Source organism: Triturus cristatus, chromosome 4_2 (assembly GCF_964204655.1).
Source record: "Triturus cristatus chromosome 4_2, aTriCri1.1, whole genome shotgun sequence".
Lineage (NCBI taxonomy): Eukaryota > Metazoa > Chordata > Amphibia > Caudata > Salamandridae > Triturus > Triturus cristatus.
In genome coordinates this window covers 734,941,616-734,960,765 of record NC_140586.1, presented here as the reverse complement: position 1 = coordinate 734,960,765, position 19,150 = coordinate 734,941,616, and the positions used below count along the sequence as shown (strand labels likewise).

The following is a 19,150-nucleotide window of genomic DNA, read 5'->3' as shown; positions in this document are numbered from 1 at the left end:
GATAAGCCCCGTCCATGCATTTTTAGACCCTTTAATCAGGTTACGCCGGATAGCCTGGAAATAGCTCTGGGTAAGCATCCGATTCCCTTTAGTGGAAACCCAGAGACCGATGCCCCTAGCCTGGAGAAGTGGCTTGAAGAACAGGTTGTGGAGCTGGCGCCTCCCTCAACTCGTAAAGCCATAAATGGCCACACCTCTGTGCCAAGGTTTACAGACACTCTCAGGAAAAGCAGGAGTGCCTGCAAACGATTAGAGAGAATGTGGCGAACCAAGTTTGATTCTAAGGACAAAGCCATCTATAAGCAGGCTAGAAAAGCTTATTTTAACGATGTGCGCACAGAGAAGAAAAACTTCTCTACCTTAAAAATAAAAGGGACTGCTAATAAAAGCAAAGACATATTTTTAAATTGTTAAGGATTTTTAATCCCCCAGTGCAGTGAGCAAGGCCTTTATCATCAGATGGCGGGTTTTTTCCATGACAAAATCTACTTGGTTCAACAGTCATTTGCCTCTATGGGCACAGCTGAATCTACTGAGACATCGAGTGCACGTGCCCCGCCTTCGGGGGTTAGTTATTCACTTACCCAATTTCCCCCCATTTCCTTGGAAAAATCCCTTGACATCATGGTAACTCTGAAGTCAGGTTCTCCTTCTGACCCCTGTCCAGCAAAGATCCTTAAGAATATTGCGGAACCCATAAATACTGCAGTTAACTCAGTTCTTAACACTTAGCTCGGACAGGGAATGGTACCCAGCTGTTGGAAAAAGGCAAAAATCATTCCCCTCCTGAAGAAACCCACAGCGGATCCTGCGGTCGTATCCAATTATAGGCCCATATCCCTTCTGCCCTTCTTAAAGGTTCTTGAGAAGTACGTTAACTCCGTGCTAACAGATTAAATAGAAGAAAACCATGTCCTTCTTTACAGCCAGTCAGGCTTTAAGAACCACTCTCAGGACAGAAACAGCCCAATTGGAGGGGCAGTGCTGTGGTGCTGTGCTGATACTGCTGGATTTATCCGTAGCCTTTGACACCGTGCCCCATGACCGGCTCTTGCGCAGGTTAGCGGAGTATGGCATCGGGGGCACGTTGTACAATTGGTTTGCCTCTTTCCTGACTGAGCGGCAGCAGGAAATCTGGTCTCCACCTTTTACAGCTGCCATTCCTCCTATGCAAGTGTGGGTCCCGCAGGGCGCTATTTTGAGTCCTACACTCTTTAATATTCATATGGCCCCACTTGCACGCCTGGCAGAGTCGCACGGAGCGAAGATTATTCTATATGCCGACGATACTTAACTCATGTTCACGTGTGACAAAGGTGCTACTGTTCGTGGAATGGAGATAAATAAATTTTTAACGGACGTCTTTTCTTGGATGCAACTTAAACAACTTAAGTGTAATCCAGAAAAATCAGAAATAATTTTGTTCGGTTGCCTCCCCATGTGCTGACTGGAATTTATGGTGGACCAGCCACATGTCCCCTCCTTCGGCCCCAGTCATCACGGTTAAAAACTTGGGAGTTAAGTTGGACACTTGTCTAGCAATGAAGTCCCAAATCCAAACTGTCGCTGGTACTTGCTTTGGATTGATAAGAATGGTAAAAAACGTTCTTCCTCTTCTCCCGGTGGAATCCCGTAAGATCGTAGTGCAAGCCTTAATTACATCAAGGTTGGACTACGTAAATATCTTGTATCTGGGGCTGCCAGAGTATTTGCTCAATCGGCTGCAGGTTGTCCAGAAAGCCGCAGCTAGAGCTATTCTTATGGTAAGCCTCAGAACGCGCATGTCGCCCCACCTGAAGGCGCTACACTGGCTCCCGGTGAGAAAGAGGACCCAGTTTAAGGCCTTAGTGCTCGCTTATCGAGCCTTCCATGATACGGGTGCGGTTTATCTGAGAAGTAGGATCCAACGCTATCAGCCTCAACAGGTCTTAAGATCCTCTAGACAATCCCTCATGGTGATTAGTACCAAGATCTCGGATAGGAGGACGTTCGTATCAGGTTCAAGCGGCTCGCCTGTGGAACAAATTGCCCCTTTATCTCAGATTGACTCAGGACGTGTTGTTTTTCAGGAAACAACTTAAAACATGGTTGTTCCAACAATAACACTATGGTTGGCGGGGCGGAGCTCTTTCTGTTACTGTTTGGGGATTAGCGCCAGGACACACACTGAGTATCCGCGCTGCCCTCCATTTTGCTGTTTTCTGTCCATCTCACTATTTCCTTTCTCCTTTCTGCCTCTACTCTTGGTTTTGTTTTCCTTTTGCTTTCTTTGGCTTTTTTTGCACATTTCTCCAGTTTTTTGCTGCTCTCTCCCTAGTTGCTGCTGTGATCCCCCGTGGCTCCACCCCCTCCCATTTTTCTTTTCCCACTCCAGTATTTCCCGCCTCCTAACTGTCCAGCCCTCCCCACGCAGCATTACTTAATGGCAGCCGATGCGCAGTGAAAGTGCAGTCCACTACCCTTACTGGATTTGATCCTTCCACCGCGCAGTGCAGTCTGGTAGCTGCTGTGGTCCCTCACAGAAACTTGCAGCAACCCCTGCTCCAGACCGGACTTCGCAATCACCATCCCTGACAGCTACAGGATCACCCGAAAGGACCGCCCGACCCCCTGGGAGGAGGTATCACCATCGTCCACAAAAGCATGCTCCGACTGACCGCGCACTCCAACGATCACCATGGAACGCCTCCACTTCCAGACCCGGACCAACCCCAATACCACACTCCGCAGCACCCACGTCTAGAGGCCCGCCTTGCCCCCAACCACACTTCACTGACGCAATCACAGACCTGATCGCACCACAGGCCCTCGCATCAGACTACATCCTACTCAGAGACCTCAACATCCAACTGGACACGGGGCGTGGCCTGACCTCCGACCGCAATGGACATGCGGAGCTGAAGCTCTGTCAGAACTATTACATACTCGAGCCAAATCGGGCTAAATAGCTGCATCCCCATGCAAGAGATGAACTATTGAACATCCTCGAAGCGCCCCCCGAAACGTGTCGAGGCACGCTGGGCATGATAAAGGACTAATCTGTGATTGAAGCTGCTGGCCGATCTCGACCCTGTAAGAGACGCGTGCATGGCCTCAGCGCCAGAACACTGAAAAGGCGGCGCACGTTTCACTTTTGCAGCTCCTGGGCATGGAGTGATGTTTAAGGGGCCAGAGGCAGTGATCCATTTCCGATCCTGCCCCACCCTGATCAAGGAGGTGCGGACCGTGAAGAGGAATCGAGACTCGCGGCAAACCGACCACTATGGCCTGCTGGAAGATGCGCCGAACGCGGGCTAGAATTGAAGAGGTGCCATTAGGGGAGAGGACAGCTGGAGCCGCATCGCACGGAGAGGTAAGGACGACCGGGGGTGGGGGGTTGCTCCTTAGAGGCTCCGCAGCAACAGGGTCCGCAGCCAAGCCTTGGGACTCGGCCGCCAGGTCGTTCCGCTGCCTTCCTCACTAGCCAGCATCACCCTCCACCTCCCCACCTGCCTAGTCGCAACCATGACTAGCCTGCATGTGCATTCCCTCCGGCAGAACCTGGCAACTTTAGCCGGTTGATGCAAGGGGCGGCAGATTAGTAAAGACTTTGCAGCACCACAGGGGCCGAACACCTGCTACTCGCCACATAGAGAGTCTGCACATGGGGTCCTACGAGCCCCTCACCCCCCTACGCTGAGGGGCTGGAAGACCGTTAAAGGGGTCACTAGCCATGGTAAGAAGATCATTGATACTCTTGGGGATTGCTTGAGACACTAGTGAGTGCTCCCCCATCCCCAATTTCAAGGCCCGGCCACGCACACACTAGGCTGGAATGTCCCGCAAGGACCCTAAACAGCACCGACTGCCATTCCACACGGTCAAGAACCAGGTGCTGGCGCAAACTCGAGACATGTCTGACAAAGCAATGATGGGGGCTGTGGGGGAAAGTGCCCCCTCAGACACAGAGGCAATGACAGTGGGTTTGACGGCCTAAATAAAAGGCTGGACACACAGGGGGAGCAAATGGACCGGCAAGACACCAGTCTACACATGGCGGAAGGTAGGATATCAGACCTTGAAAACGGTGTGGCCCAAACAGCTAGGAAGCTCAAACAAATGGAGAAAGTCATGAAAGCAATGACAATGAAGAATAAAGATTTGGAGGCGAGGGGCAGACGGAACAACGTGCACATAGTGGGGGTGCCGGAGTCCACAAATGCTGGAAGAATGGACCAATTTGTAGAGCGGCTACTCACTGACCTGTTCGGAGGGGAAAACTTTACGTCCTTGTTTGTTGTTGAGCGTGCGCATCGGTCACTCAGACCGTGCCCAAATCTTGGTAGCCCACCAAGACCTATTCTATCTAGGCTCTTGCACTTTAAAGACTAACCCTATCTTGAGACTGGCATTGAAACTGGTCCACTATCCTGGCAGAGATCCATTTTCCCAGACTTCACAATGCTAGTGCACCAGTTACACTGGGGTAAAGGCAACACTTTGAAATCTGGGCCTCAGATATGGAATGTTATACCCAGCACGCCTCAAAGTCGACGTCAATGGCAAGCAACATATCTTTGACATCCCTACAGATGTCCAGAACTTTTGCAGATCGGACTCTGACATAAGATAAGCTTCTGGGGGAGGATCCCCTGGAGGAACTCCACCGGACATCCACTCTAGAGTAGTAGTGGACCTTTTCCCATTAGGTTGATCTTAAGAATCCATCCACACCACATTCTATTACCCTAGTGGCTCCTAATAACACATCCACTCTGCCCCTTCTGTAATCTCTGTTGGTAGCTTGGGCACGCCTATGGGATGCAGCTATGCAATACTTTTTCTGATGTAATAATTACAGGATGCGAGGAACCGACGTGGCGTTGCAGCCCACAGTGATGTTAACAGCTATATCTTGTTATAAGACCCTTGGGCTTTAAGAAGTTCTTAAATTGGGAAATTGTTCTATGGAGATCGTACCTGGCAGAAAGCTGCAATGTATTGGAGGGCGGAGGGGGATGGGAACTGGACGAACTGTTGCTTTAAGGGGTTATTTTCTCTGTTTCTACTCTCTGTGTTATTGTTATTACACATACCCACCACTATGCTCAACATCACACTCCATGGCATATCAGGTTAACGTTCACTCATATGTAGATATCACGCTTATGACTTGGAATGTGAGGAGCCTAAACAACCCGTGCAAGAGCTGCAATTCATCCGGCGACAAAAAGCTGGCAATGTATTCTTACAGGAAACGCACTTAGCGCCCACAAGCCCTTCTACATTTGCCTCTGCTGGGGGCCCACATTGTTTCTTTTACAATCATAGTTCGTACTCACGTGGAGTCTCCTTTTTGATTCGAAAAACCCTGCCATTCAAACACTCCTCCACACTCAATGACAATATGGGGAGGTTTCTGCGGGTTACAGGACACCTAGTTGGACAGTGTCCTTTTTGTCAATGTATACTCCCCGAACATAGATGGCCCCAACTTTTACCAGTGCTTACAGTCACAGAAAGATCTAATTGACACAGACCATACATTTCTGGGGGGGGTCACCTTACCATCTTGATGGACCCCAAACTAGATAGTAGCGCTACAACTCCTGTCAACAAACCCTGTTCACATAAGATACTATGGGCACTTTGCGAAATGTATGTGTTGGTAGATTCCTAGCGACAAAAGAACCCCCAAGAAGCTGCATACACACACACCACTCAACACAACACTAATCCCATGGGTCCAGACTGTGAGGCACTTACCCCGCATGCTGTCGGACCACACGCCAGTTCTCAGGTCAGTAAGAACGCTGAGGGGAGGGGTGGATTCGAGCTACAATGGGGCTTCCCCAACACAGCGCTACAGGACACAGTGTTTCGAGCGGAATGGCGCACGGCAATTACTGAGTCTCTAGTGTGCTCAAAACTATGCATAGATTTGTGTCAATGGCGCTGCTTCCTGCAAAGAGAGAGATAGCACTGCTCTGGGGCAGAAAGAGAGGAACCACAGTGGAGAATTGGGTAACGAGCATGATTTACTATGGTACTACTAGTGAGTAATTTGTAGAACTGCAGCCCCCCACATCCAGGTTTAAGGACATATGGCAACCACTGAGGGACTACCTGAGAAAACATGAAACTCTGAGCACAAGCCAGGAACTAGAAACATTGTTACACACATTAACAGCTACACAGACCCCCTTGGCTTGACACCAGAGTTAGCGTACAAAACTACACTTACGCCCGAACATTCTTGGACCCAACTGGGCTACTTTTTTAGGCATGTGTTCACGATGTGATGTTTATCGTGAGATCACCGTGTTTTTACCATTCTTTCTATCTTTTTTTCCTTACTGTTCTATATAACAAATATAATGTGGCAAGCTAGACATGTGTGACACAGTGACCTTTAAAAAAATATATATATATTTAAAAAAAAAAAACTTCCACCTGGTCAACCCCAGCCTCCCTTCCGGACAGAAAACCTCGCCAACATCAGGCTCAAGCAGCCAGTCACCGCACCAACCCACACAGCCGGACAGACGCTCAACCCAGTTTTCTCCGCCAACAGGAACATCAGCTACAGCCACACCACCGAACTCTCCTGGACCGACCACCACTGCATACACCTCACCTTCAACACACCCACCGCACACCATCATCATCATCATCGACCCCCCAGCCAAAGCTGGACCAAGGCAACCGAAGAACACCTGGTCAACTCCTTCAGCGCAACCACTCTACCATCATCCACTGATGCCAATACTGCAGCACACCACCTCAACCAATGGATCTCCAACTGTGACAACACACTGGACCAGGCAATGACGCTCCAAGGTGGCCAGCTGGTTTACACCTGCCCTTCGCGAGTCGAGACGTGGCTGCAGACTCTGAGACAAAATGGAGAAGCAACACACTCACGGAAACTCGCGCAACCTTAAAATCCACCATTAACGCACATCACCTCCTCCTGAAAACCACCTGGAAAACGGCCCTCCAAAACAGAATCAATGCCAATACACGCAACAGCCAAGAGCTCTTTGCCATTGTGAAAGAGTTCACACGGCCCAACAGCTCGACCTTAGACATTCCACCCTCCCAAGACCTCTGCGACAAACTAGCCACTTTCTTCCACCACAAGATCAGGCAGATATAGGACAGCTTCAACACCCTTGAAGCGGCCGCCACACCCGCCACCATAGTACACAACCAAGCCACCCCTCAACAGACCATGCTGTGCTGGACTCTGCTCATGACAGAGGACACGCTTAAGAGCATCCACTCAGGGGCCCCGACGGACCCATGCCTGCACTACATCTTCCACAGAGGAGCAGCTGCCATCGCCCCCCAGCTCCACCGCACCACCAACTGCTCCATTGAAACCACTACCCTCCCAGATGGCTACAAACACACAGTGATGCCCCTGCTGAAGAAGCCATTCTCAGACCCGTCGGACCTCAAGAACTTCAGAACAATCTCCCTCCTCCCCTTCCCTGCCAAGGTCATAGAGAAGGCCATCAACGCCCAACTCTCTGAGTTCATCAAAACAAACCGAGACATGGTCTCCTCACAATCCGGCTTCTGAAGCAACCAGAGCACAGGGACAGCCCTCTTTGCCGCTACAGACGATATCCACTTCCTCCTTGATCGGGGGAAGAGACCGCAGCCCTCATCCTACTAGACCTATTGGCCGCCTTCAACACCATCTCTCAGCGCACCCTAATCACCGGACTCCAGGACGCCGGGATCCGTGACAAGGCTCTACACTGCATCCACTCCTTCCTCACCAGCCGGACCCAGTGAATCAGACTATCACCGTTCCTCTCAGAACCCACGGAGATCAGCTGTGGAGTCCCCCTGGGTTCCTCCCTTAGCCCCACCCTCTTCAACGTCTACAAGTCCCCCTCGCAGCCATCGTCAGAAGCCAAGGACTCAACATAGTATCCTGCGCGGACGACACCCAGCTGTTCCTTTCCCTCAACAATGAAACCTTGACCGCCAGAACCAACTTCCACAATGGAATGAAGGCCGTCGCTACATGAATGAAAGACAGCTGCCTCAAGCTCAACTCGGACAAGACCAAAGTTCTCATCCTGGGACGACTCCTGGTGGCCAGCCGCCCTAGGCGCACCCCCCACCCCGACAGACCACGCACGCAACCTTGGCATTATACTAGACTTCGCTCACAATAGACCACCGAATCAAAGCAGTTTCCTCAGCCTGCTTCCACACGCTGCACCTTCTCCGAAAGACATGCAGATGGAATCCCACAAAATCCAGGAGGACGGTCACACACGCACTCATCACCAGTAGACTTAACTACAGCAACGCACTCTATGCCGGCACCACCCCGAAACAGCTCAAGAAACTGTAGAACATTCAAAACGCCGCCACCAGACTGATCCTCGACATCCCCCGCCACAGCCACATTACACAACACCTCCGACAACACCACTGGCTCCCAGTTAACAAGTCAACTTCAAGTTCCTCATTCATGCCTACAAGGCCCTACACGACGAAGGACCACAGTGTACCTGAACCACTGCCTCACCTTCCACGTACCCAATAGACAACTCCGATCCTCCCAACTCGCACTCGCCTCCATCCCCAGGATCCAAAAGACCAGAACCAAAGGAAGCTCGTTCTCCTACCTCGCCGCCAAGACTTGGAACACCCTGCACCTCAGACAATCAGCATCACTGACACAATTCAGGGAGGACCTCAAGACCTGGCTCTTCGAATGATCCTCTACTGAGTCCATCTAGCAGCTCCCCCGTCCCCAGAGCCTTGAAATCCTTACGGGTGAGTAGCCGCGCTTTACAGCCCCTTGAGTGATTGTATTAAAATAAGGTTGTTTTAAGCAATTTTCGAAATTTTATATAATCATGGCAGATGCCAGCATAATAAGGCAGAGCATTCCAATAGTATGGGGCAAGGTAAGAAACAGACCTGCCCCCACATCTAGTCAGACGGACACGAGAAACGATAAGCAGAGCTTTGTCCATAGAGCGCATAACCCTCACTGGACAGTAGTAGTTCAGTGTTTGAAGCAGGTAACCGGGTCCATTTCTTGTTAATGATTTGTATAAAAGAAAGCAGATTTTAAAGATTGAACTTTTTTTAATGTGTAGGCAATGTAAGGCTTTCAAATAATGGTTCCACCGAATAGCGGAAAGGAAGATTACATACAAGTCGTGCGGCTGTGTTTTGGATCACTTGTGATTTGGAAATGAAGGACTCATTGGCTGATGCGAGTAAAGCACTGCCATAGTCCAATTAAGATCGGAGCAGGAAGGTGTGGGAGTTAAATATGCATTATTTATTTTCCAGTTGCTGTCTTGGCTCGTAGGACTGAATAACGAACACAACTTTGTTCTTCCACTATCCACAAGTATGTTATTTTGATTTGATTGCTTTGAAGGGCTTTGAGGATTTGTAATCTTCCCTGCACTCTTAAGAGCCCCATCCTCACCGCAAATCACACTATTGGACTGGCGGCAGCTCTCTTTTTTCCGCTTAAACACTAATGGATGATAATTCCCGATTAGCGCCTACTATGGCATTAGTCTTCCATTCTGAGCAAGCAGCATAGACCCTCAGTCACCTTTATGGACTCCCTCAGTAAGGCCAGACTTTCCTTGCTCACTTCCTTTTGTGGGTGGAAGAATTGTACCTCCATCAGTTGTAGCAGTTACCTGCCATTCTTAGTCGCACCTATACCTTTTTCTGCAGTTCCCAATGTGTGCCTTGCTGTCTGCTGAATTTGGAAATCTATTTCGAGGATAAATCAGCACAGCATGCAATTTCCAAGCTGCCTGACTGATTAAAATCATTCATATTCTGACTGCTGGTCTCGATAACAAACACGTCTAACTGCTTCCATTAAAAGTGTAAACACTAAGGAAAAGGTTACCAGTTAGGGAACACATGGAGGAAACAGATACAATGGTCTCAATCTTCCCAGGAGGTATCCAACAGTACTCATACAAAGCACCATACTAGACTTACTCCGCCACATGACTGTAGCTAGGAAGACAACATACAAAGCCCCACCTTTTCAGTGTACAAATTAACAGGTATTTCTATGAACCAATCACAAAAACACACAACCGAATAAAGTCTACAGATAAAGACTAGATTGTAGAGGACTGTACCAAACTAGCAATCTCAGATGTGCATATGTTACGGCCCACCTCCAATCACTTTATAACCTGGCTGATTGCCTCAGCTTGTATACATTTAAACACAGAATACAACACAAGACACTTGACAAAATCCACTTTGGGTCTATCAGTAAACAAATCAGTCTGACAAAAACTCCTGCATGGACAGTCACGATCCGTTAGAATTTGAGAGGATGAAAGGGTAAAAAATGGTTAAAGGAAGACCTAGAATCCAGCTGTGATGTATTATAAGAAGGAGAACTACTTTTCAAAAGGGGGTCTTTAAGGTGAAAATTCACTCTTATTTAGGTGACTTTCTAGCTACAAATACTATTTAAAATAAAAACTAAAGGAATAAGAAAAGGAATCACATGACGGCGATGCAACCCTCAGTGGGATTTGTTATCTAATTTGTAGAAAACTTCTACTAGCACATTAGTATGCTCATACATAAAAGATTATGAGAAGGTTCCCATTACTTAGGTCATACCTGCTTCCCTGAACAGCCTTTCTTCTTCTTTGAACGAACTTCAGATTCATCACCTTCTCCCTCATAATCTTCATCTTCCTCCTCCTCCTCATCATCCTCATCATCTTCCTCATCGTCATCATCTTCAATCTCTGCACCAGAATCATCTTCCTCTGAATCGTCCTCATCTTCTTCGTCGGAAGAAGCTCCTGTATGATTACCATTCATAATGATACGGTCCGAAATGAGGAGAACTCTTAGGCCATTTTTTAGCTGGATAAATCTAGAGCAAAATAAAAGTTTATATGAATTTGAAAGTCAAAACATGCAGCAGTCTTGATGTAATGTGTACACAACTCTCACAACCAAAGAAAAGTAGAACTATGACTGGCTTGCTCTCTTTGAAAGACGGAGATGGTCCCAGAAATAAAGGGAATATTTGAGCATCAGTTTTTTCACAACAAATCGAAAAAGTTCAATCATGTGTTTGTTCCGAGACACTAGCCTGGGTACAAAAGTTGACTCATTAAGAGGAAAACAGAAGCAAAATACTTTCGGTACAAAAGAAGCAGCAATACTGTCTCTAAACGTACAGAGAAACAGACTGCGCATTAACCTCGTTTTTATTTCACAGCCCTAAGCATTAAGTTAGATTTTGCACTGTAATGTCACTTAATACAAGATAAACAATCCATTGCCCCCTTATGTTTTGACTTCAGGAAGCTCAGTTTGGAGGTTCCTAATTCAGTACTAACAGTTCTATGTTCCAAATCTTAAAACTACAAAGTGAGGTGGTTTCAGTAAGCAGTATTACAGTGGTTCTCCGACCTCAGTGAGCCTGTAAGGACTCTATGTGCGCTAGTAGCATAGATCTGGTGGAAAATGCCATCAACCTTTCGAAAAATGCTGGCAGAGTGCGGGGCAGCTTGAAAGGCCTTTGTTTTTGTAGATGGATTGGATGAAGCAAATTGACAAACTACATCTATTTATAGGAGAATGACACGTTAGGTTATTTCTGCAATTAATCTTCTATGGTAGTCAAACTTGAATTCTCCTTAAAATGAGTCTAGAGGAGGATGAAAGACAATACAAGGTTACCCCGGTATGGTGGCCAATCAAGGACAGAAAGGGATCATCAATCTCACATAATTCCCACTCTATGTCCATACATTTAACACATTTGGCTCAATTACTACCTGCACAAGCAGCAGTGACCAAAGGTGCATCCCCCAGCTTGGAAGATATATAAAGATACTTTATAACAAGCTAGTTAAACTATATTACACCTGTGGAACTGCCCTATTCTTGCCCTTTCCAACTACTTCCAGGGAAAGTCAGGAGGGAGATAAAGATGGAGAAAGGGTGGCTGGGGAGTCTAAACATCTTAAATAGATTACATTTGATGTTTCTTTCCGAATGTATTGAGTAGCTGCATGCCGCTTTTCTCCAGGAGGATAGTATGTGACAGATTTCAGAACAGTAGTAGTTTTAGTTGTTTGGTTTTCTGCATGGGTACATCTTCTGCACTCCAAGTAGTAACGTATCTTGTTATTCAAAATTAGCATTTAAATGTAATATACAAAAAATCCTAAAAAAAAAAATCAATGTATCAGTGAAAAGGGCACTGCATGGGAATCTTTACATTGCTTCTAAATATTGAAAACACAAACAAAAACCTATTTAAATTAAACACTCTGGTGAATTAAATAGACTGGATTTCATAACTCCACTTCCGCAGCTTACACCTCTTAGAAAACTTCTGAAATACCTGCTCATGAGTGTCCTCTGGGAGAACATGACGTGCACACATCTGAAAATTCGAGATTTGCAATGCCTTTTATTTTTGTTTTTAAAACATAAATAAAATGCATTGTCATTTACAATGCCAATAGCTTAAACTCGCGTAAATGCGAGACCTATTGCATTGCAAATGCTTGTTTAACTTTATTTTTACCCCACCCCCGCGCTACCCCACGCTACCGGCCTCATGACACAACACAGGTGTCGCTGCTTCAGTGCTCCTCTGTGCATTTGTTAGATAACATCACGGCATATAATAAACGCAAGCGCCTGGCACATAACAGACCCTGGGAGTCTGTACAATGGGTCCCTGCGAGCAGTTGTATGGGCGGTGGGCAGTGGGGTCAAGTATGTAAGTGCCACTTACTAAGTGGATCGCACCTACCGTGATTCCCAATGGTCACTCTTGATGTGTTCCATATCATCTGTCATTTTGCCCGCTTTCTCCGTTTTTCATGTTCCGCTTTTTGCAAATGTATTACTTACCGATGCCATGTTTACTCTTTTCCCACAAAATGTTCACACCCCCTGCAAAAAGCCCTTACCGAGTAGGCCACGTGCAGGGTCAGTGACATAATGGGGCGCTAGGTGCCGATGTTAGCCCAGTTTGCAGTGGTGGGAAGAAGTGCAAGGGTTGAGGAAGTGGACACCAGAAGATCAATTGTAACGGAACGTGTGAAACTTGACTCAATGAAATGGGTGGTTAAGGGGAGATAATGGTGGGCATGGAGCAGATTTAATAGGCATGTCAGTGTAAACATGAACCAAGATGAAGATGCCGGTGACATCGGGTCAGGAGCCAAACTGTGACTTTTCAAAATATGCGAGTGTCGGTCGCGTGCAGCGCACCAGTGTGAAATGTAGAAGTTTCTTAGCCCTGGTGCACTCATCATTCCCAAGAGCACTGTAGCCATCACACTGAAACTTAGCAGCACAGGCCGAGGCCAGCGAGCGGGAACACCTGATAAGGATCTTAAATATTGAAGCCCTGCTTGATAGATGTGACCAACAGTGCAGGATTACCTGTGTTCGATCGCATTTCTGCCCTGAGCCTTAAAGATTGAATAAACAAGCTTGTTGGTCGATTATGTGGAGACATCCACGGACAGCACCACGGACATTCTGCCCAAAATTATCCAAAGTGCAGTGTTAGACCTGCCAGTCCTTTGGCTGTTCCCTCCTTATTTTTTTTTCCCTTTACCCTCCAATTTTTTCTGTCTACTAGTCACTTTTTGGTGTGGACGTAGAGGCCCTGGGTGCCCATTCTCACCAATTGAGGGTGAGGCACAAGGTGCTTCTCCAAAATGAAGGGTGGATGAGGTCTCCTCTACAAAATGGTGGCCTGTCACCTCAGAACCTGGGCCATAGGCTGTCATGAGGGGTTCCAGAACCTTCTGGGTCACTCTGGCTAGTCAGGGCCCAGGCTATATATAGGGGTGAGGGGCGGCTGCCATTTTGTGCAGTAGGTGTGAGGTGAGGTAGACAGGAGCCAGGCACCTGAGTAGGGAGGTGGGTGCGCTAGAGGGGGGAATTGACCGTACCTAGGGCCTGCTTTCCCCCCCCAGTCGACACTGTCCCCTACCCTGTGACCTAACCCTGCCTCAAGCCTCTGGCCGTGGGGAACAAGCCTACTTTATGTGCTATTTGCCTAGTCAGGACTTCTGAAGGGACTAGGGATAGGAAGTTCTATCACTGGCCCAAAGTCTCTATATCCCTGGAGTATCCCAGACCTGGTAATTGACAGCTGTTCTGGAATGGGTAGAAACGTGACTGGCGCCACAGATCTGGGGAAACTGGCTGTCCGGAATGATTGCCCGGAGCTGTAGCTCACCCCCCTTAAGTTGAGCCACCCCTACTGGAGATTCCCTAAGAAGACCCTTACCGCTGTGGCCTGGGGTCCGCTGGACCATTTCTCCTGTCACCTGGGGCCGTGAGAGGGACTGGGGCCCCGTCGCTGCCTTTGTAATTGGAAACGCGGTCCTCTGTGAGGAGAGCGCACCGCCGAGGTTTCCTGTGGGCCGCGCTAGGCCTGAAGTCCTGCTACTCAGATCACATGACGGGGGGCGGGCTGCGAGACGCCGCCCCGCCGCTGCCCGGGTTGCTGACTGGGCTGTGCTCTCGCAGGTCGCGTTGCGTAGGCGACTGCGGGCGCGAGCCCAGGATGAGTGAGGAGCGGACCTCTGCCTTTCAAACCACCCTCCTGCCGAACTGCCACGGGAGAAAGGCCCTCGGCCCGGACATCGCCGGGAGGCCAAGGAACCCGCGCAAGGGCCTATGACTGGCCGAAGAGTAAGGTAACCCCAGGGGAGGGCGGGAGACCCGAGTGAGGCCCATAGCCGCCCCTCCCCTGGGGGAGGGACAGGGGAATCACCAGTCATCGAGCCAGCGGGGCTGGGACTGAAGAGACGAGGGTCTGGTGGGAGTCAGGGGCATGCCAACAACGTTGTCAACTCCCTGAGCAGCGTAATATTTATTGATTTTGCCAACAGTGTCAACGCCCTGAGCAGCGTAATATTTATTGATTTTGCCAACAACAGTGTCAACGTCCTGGGCAGCGTAATATTTATTGATTTTGCCAACAACAGTGTCAACGCCCCGAGCAGCGTGATATTTATTGATTTTGCCAACAACAGTGTCAACGTCCTGAGCAGCGTAATATTTATTGATTTTGCCAACAACAGTGTCAACGGCCTGAGCAGCGTAACACTTATTGATTTTGTCAACAGCAGTGTCAATGCTCTGTACAGTATAGTATTTATTGATTTTACCCACAGCAGTATCAAAGCCCTGTGCAGCATAATACTTATGGACCTTATTTATAGCTATGACAACGCTAGGTGCCGAATAATATTGAGTGACCCAAGTTAAAACCATTGTTATGTGCAGCACTTAATCTGTAAACTCTATACCAAATGCTAGGTGATTGCTGTGGGTACCGTTATGATTACTGACTTCATTCTTGGCATTAGAGAACTTGATATACTGTCAGTCTAGCAACAATGGAATGTTAAGACCCTATTGTGTTATAAGCAAATATTGATTGATTCAATCTGAAATTCAAAAGAAATAAGAAGTAGGGAAAGATAAAGCTTTTCCACCTTTTCTTTAACTTCTTGGTGTAGCGTCATTTTTCTTTTTAGTGGTGGTGCGCTGAAGCGTGAAATGAGTGTGATGCAAGCACAACATGTTAACGAGTATAGGCCTTCCCACTCAAGCCAAGCTACCCCCGGATGTTAGGTCCAACATGCAGGTTGTAAAAAGGTAACTGAAACAGCTATATGAAGACACCAGTGATGTGCGTAACGGGGTGCATTGCATTGCTATATCGAAATGAAGCCAACGAGCAACTGGATACAAGTGTGTATATGCCAATATTTACAAGGAACACAGCCTTAAAATCCACTTTAACAATATTAAACGAGCATTAGCACTCTATTCCTTCCCTGAAACAGGAAGAGAACATTTGGATGGCTTAACTTGTTCAGTGAGTTTACATTGCATAGATTAGTCATAAAACAGACCAACAACTATAAAAATTGCGTTTTAATACACAACGGTGTGTGTTTGTACTAATGGCGGCTTTCAGCTTTTTGAACAGGTGGGCCACAGAGGCTGGGATTGCACTGCGTCCAGTATGCTTACAATCGAAACCTTTTTGAAACGCTAGGCACCTGTGTTTCTGAAATACGGCTCTCCTTGCGTTTGTATGTGTATTAGGGAAAGAAGAGGAGAAAATTAAAGTACCTGTGAGAAACGGGAGTTGAGAAACAAATACCATGAATAAGAGAAGGCACGGTGTAGTGGAGGATAACTGTGTGAGAAGGGCAAGTAAGGACTGTTTGTAAGGGAAATTAGGATTTAAAAGAGGGGAAGCTACATGTGCATACGTATGTGCAAGGGGTTGCCCTCGAGTAACAGAGGAAAGTGTCTCAGATGCACAAGTCCGTGCCTTGCCCCTTTGATTCATGCTTTGCTTTGTTCTCAATGAATATGCGTACCATGATTTGGCTTTCTTTAGAATCTAACAAATGTTTTACCATGTGTGTGTGTTTTGTAATTTTTTTTATATAAATCGCACGGTGGAATTTAGATTTTTGTTTGATGGATGAGATAATGTGTTTTTTTTTTAATTCTGCTCCTGTTCTGTAGCTGTCTGGGTCGGTCGTGGTGTGACAATCAGAGGGGGGAAAACAGGGGAAATTATTATTTTAAACAAAAAATCATGTCACAGAAGCTCTGCTGTGTGACATTAGGCCATTATTTTAGATGATAATGGAAGTTGGTTTAGTGCTCGCTGGTTTGGAGGTGGGAGGTGCTGAAAGTGAATAAGTAGAGGGAAATAAAAATTGTCATTAGGAGTGCTGGACAGGTCAGCCTGTTAGAAGGATGAATAGGATGAATAGGATAAAGGGTTTAGACAGGGTTATTTAGAAGTCCTTAGTAGTAAAAGCGGTTTGGGATGGGTCAGTGGAGGTAGGGGATAGGTAGAAAACAGTAAAGGATGAGTCAGAGTAGTGGTTTGGGGAAAGTTGTAATTTTCTTTCTGCAGTGGGGGGAACATATATACATTTATACCCACAAATAAAAGGTATACACACATACTCATTTTAACATGATGAGCACAAATAGTATAAAATTAAAGTCCCATATGTACATGCATGTATAAATATTTACAGACTCAGGCTTACCATTATTTGCTGTAAATAAAAATAAAAACATATTTTTATAAATTGTCCCCCAATATTTCAATAGTGAAGCACTTACAGATTCAACTGCTATCATCATGTTTACATAGGGTGACCAACTGGCATTGGTGCAAATTCAGGACGGTGAGTGCAAAAATTCAGGACAAAGGGTCAAAATTCAGGACACAAATTCAGGACAGGAGGTCAAAATTCAGGACAAAACTTCAGGATAATAGGTAAGTTTTACAGACACATCAGAGGAGGCCGCGCAATAGTATATAAGTAGGCCCAGCCATATCCAAACATTTCAACCATTTGCAAACCTATCCATCATGTATCCTTCCATCTATCATTTCACTCATCCATCCCTTCATCCATCCTTTCACTCTTCCATCCATCCTTTCACCCTATCCATCTGTACACTCATCCATCCACTCTTCCACCCATCCATCCATTCACTCATCCATCCAGCCAGCCATTTACCCTTTCACCCATCCAGCCATCCTTTCACTTAGCCATCCTTCGTTCCATCCACCCACCCATCCATCTACTCATCCACTCATGAATCCATCCATTGACCCTATCACTCATCCATCCTTTCTCTCATCCATCTATCCTTTCACTCCTTCACTCATCTATTCATCCTTTTGTCGATCTACCCTCCCTTTCACTCACTCATCCATCCTTACATCCACCCTTTTACTCATCCGTCCATCCATTCACCCTTGCACTTATCAATTCTTCAATCCATCCATCATTTCACTCATCCATCCACCCACTCACTCATCATCCACCTTTTCACTCATCCATCCTTTCACTCATCCATCCACCCTTTTACCCATCCAGCTACCCTTCCACCCATACATCCAGCTATTTACCTTTTCTTTCATCCATCCTTCCACTCACTCATCAATCCATCCATCCTCTCTCATTATCCATCTATTCAATCGTTCATTCATCCATTCACCCTTTCACTAATTCATCCAGCCATCCCTTCACTTACTCACTCGCCCACCTTTTCATATTCATTTTGAGCTGAGCCTTTTTGAGAAGAGGCCCATCAAGAACTTCACCCTCACTGCGGGAGCCATTCCAGAACTGGGACAGAAGCCACCCAGGGCGGAGACAGGATCCACCACAGGGGGGGGGGGGGGGGAGACAGGAGCCATCACGGGGGGGGGGGGGGCAGGAGCCATCACAGGGGGGGAGCAGGAGCCACCACATGGGGGGACAGGAGCCATCACAGGAGGGGGAACAGGATCCACCAGGGTGGGCACAGGGGTGGGCAAGCAGTATTCTAGGTCATCTTGGTCTCTTCCAGGGTGGGGTAGGGCTTCTCACCCCCTCCTGGACAAGACCACGAGACAACAGGCTCTCTTTCTAAAATGTTAGTTTTGCCACCCCCCACTGTGATGTACAGTACTTAAAGGAGATAATCCAATAGAACTGATTTAACTGATTGTCCTCCATACTTTGTTAATCAGTGGGTGTGATTGTGCCATTTCTTTATTTTATTACATTATAGACTGCATGTTTAAAGAACTGAGGTTTGCTTACAATTTAGTGACAGTAATTAAGCTCTGTGAAGAGAACCACGTGCTGCCTGGTGTAATCAGGGCTGGTTCTAGGGTGTTTGGGGCCCTGGGCAGAAAGGGAATGTGTGAAGTCCCGCTAAATTGCAGAGACATGACGCATTCAGGGCTCTTTGCATCTGAATAGATGCCCCTGCGCCTGAAGCTGCAGCCCCTCCCTCTCAGTCACCTTCAAACACCTCCTAACAGCTCATGAAGGGCGGAAGGTGTGAGGGTGGTCCTCCCGCTGTGCCTTTCCAATGCTGCTGGGGATCTGAGCTTTGGTACTGCATCCGAGTCAAGCAGGGAGGTGGGTGGAAGCTGTACCGGCTTTAGGGTGGTGCGACCAGTGCCCGGTTAAAATTACGGACAAATAGCGTCCGTTAAAGAATCTTTCACGGACAACGGACAGACGGCCGAAATTACGGACTGTCCGTGAAATTTACGGACGGTTGGTCACCCTATGTTTACATATTGTGA

At 47.4% G+C, this 19,150-nt stretch overlaps 1 protein-coding gene across 1 annotated transcript in view; it reads right to left on the bottom strand.

Annotated features, from left to right (window-relative positions):
- NRDC (nardilysin convertase) overlaps positions 1-19,150 on the bottom strand; it is a 1,316,087-nt gene that overhangs the window by 1,227,082 nt on the left and 69,855 nt on the right. The window contains exon 2 of the mRNA XM_085602630.1: positions 10,636-10,897. Coding sequence (XP_085458756.1) covers positions 10,636-10,897 — 262 coding nt within the window. The remainder of the gene's footprint in view (positions 1-10,635; positions 10,898-19,150) is intronic.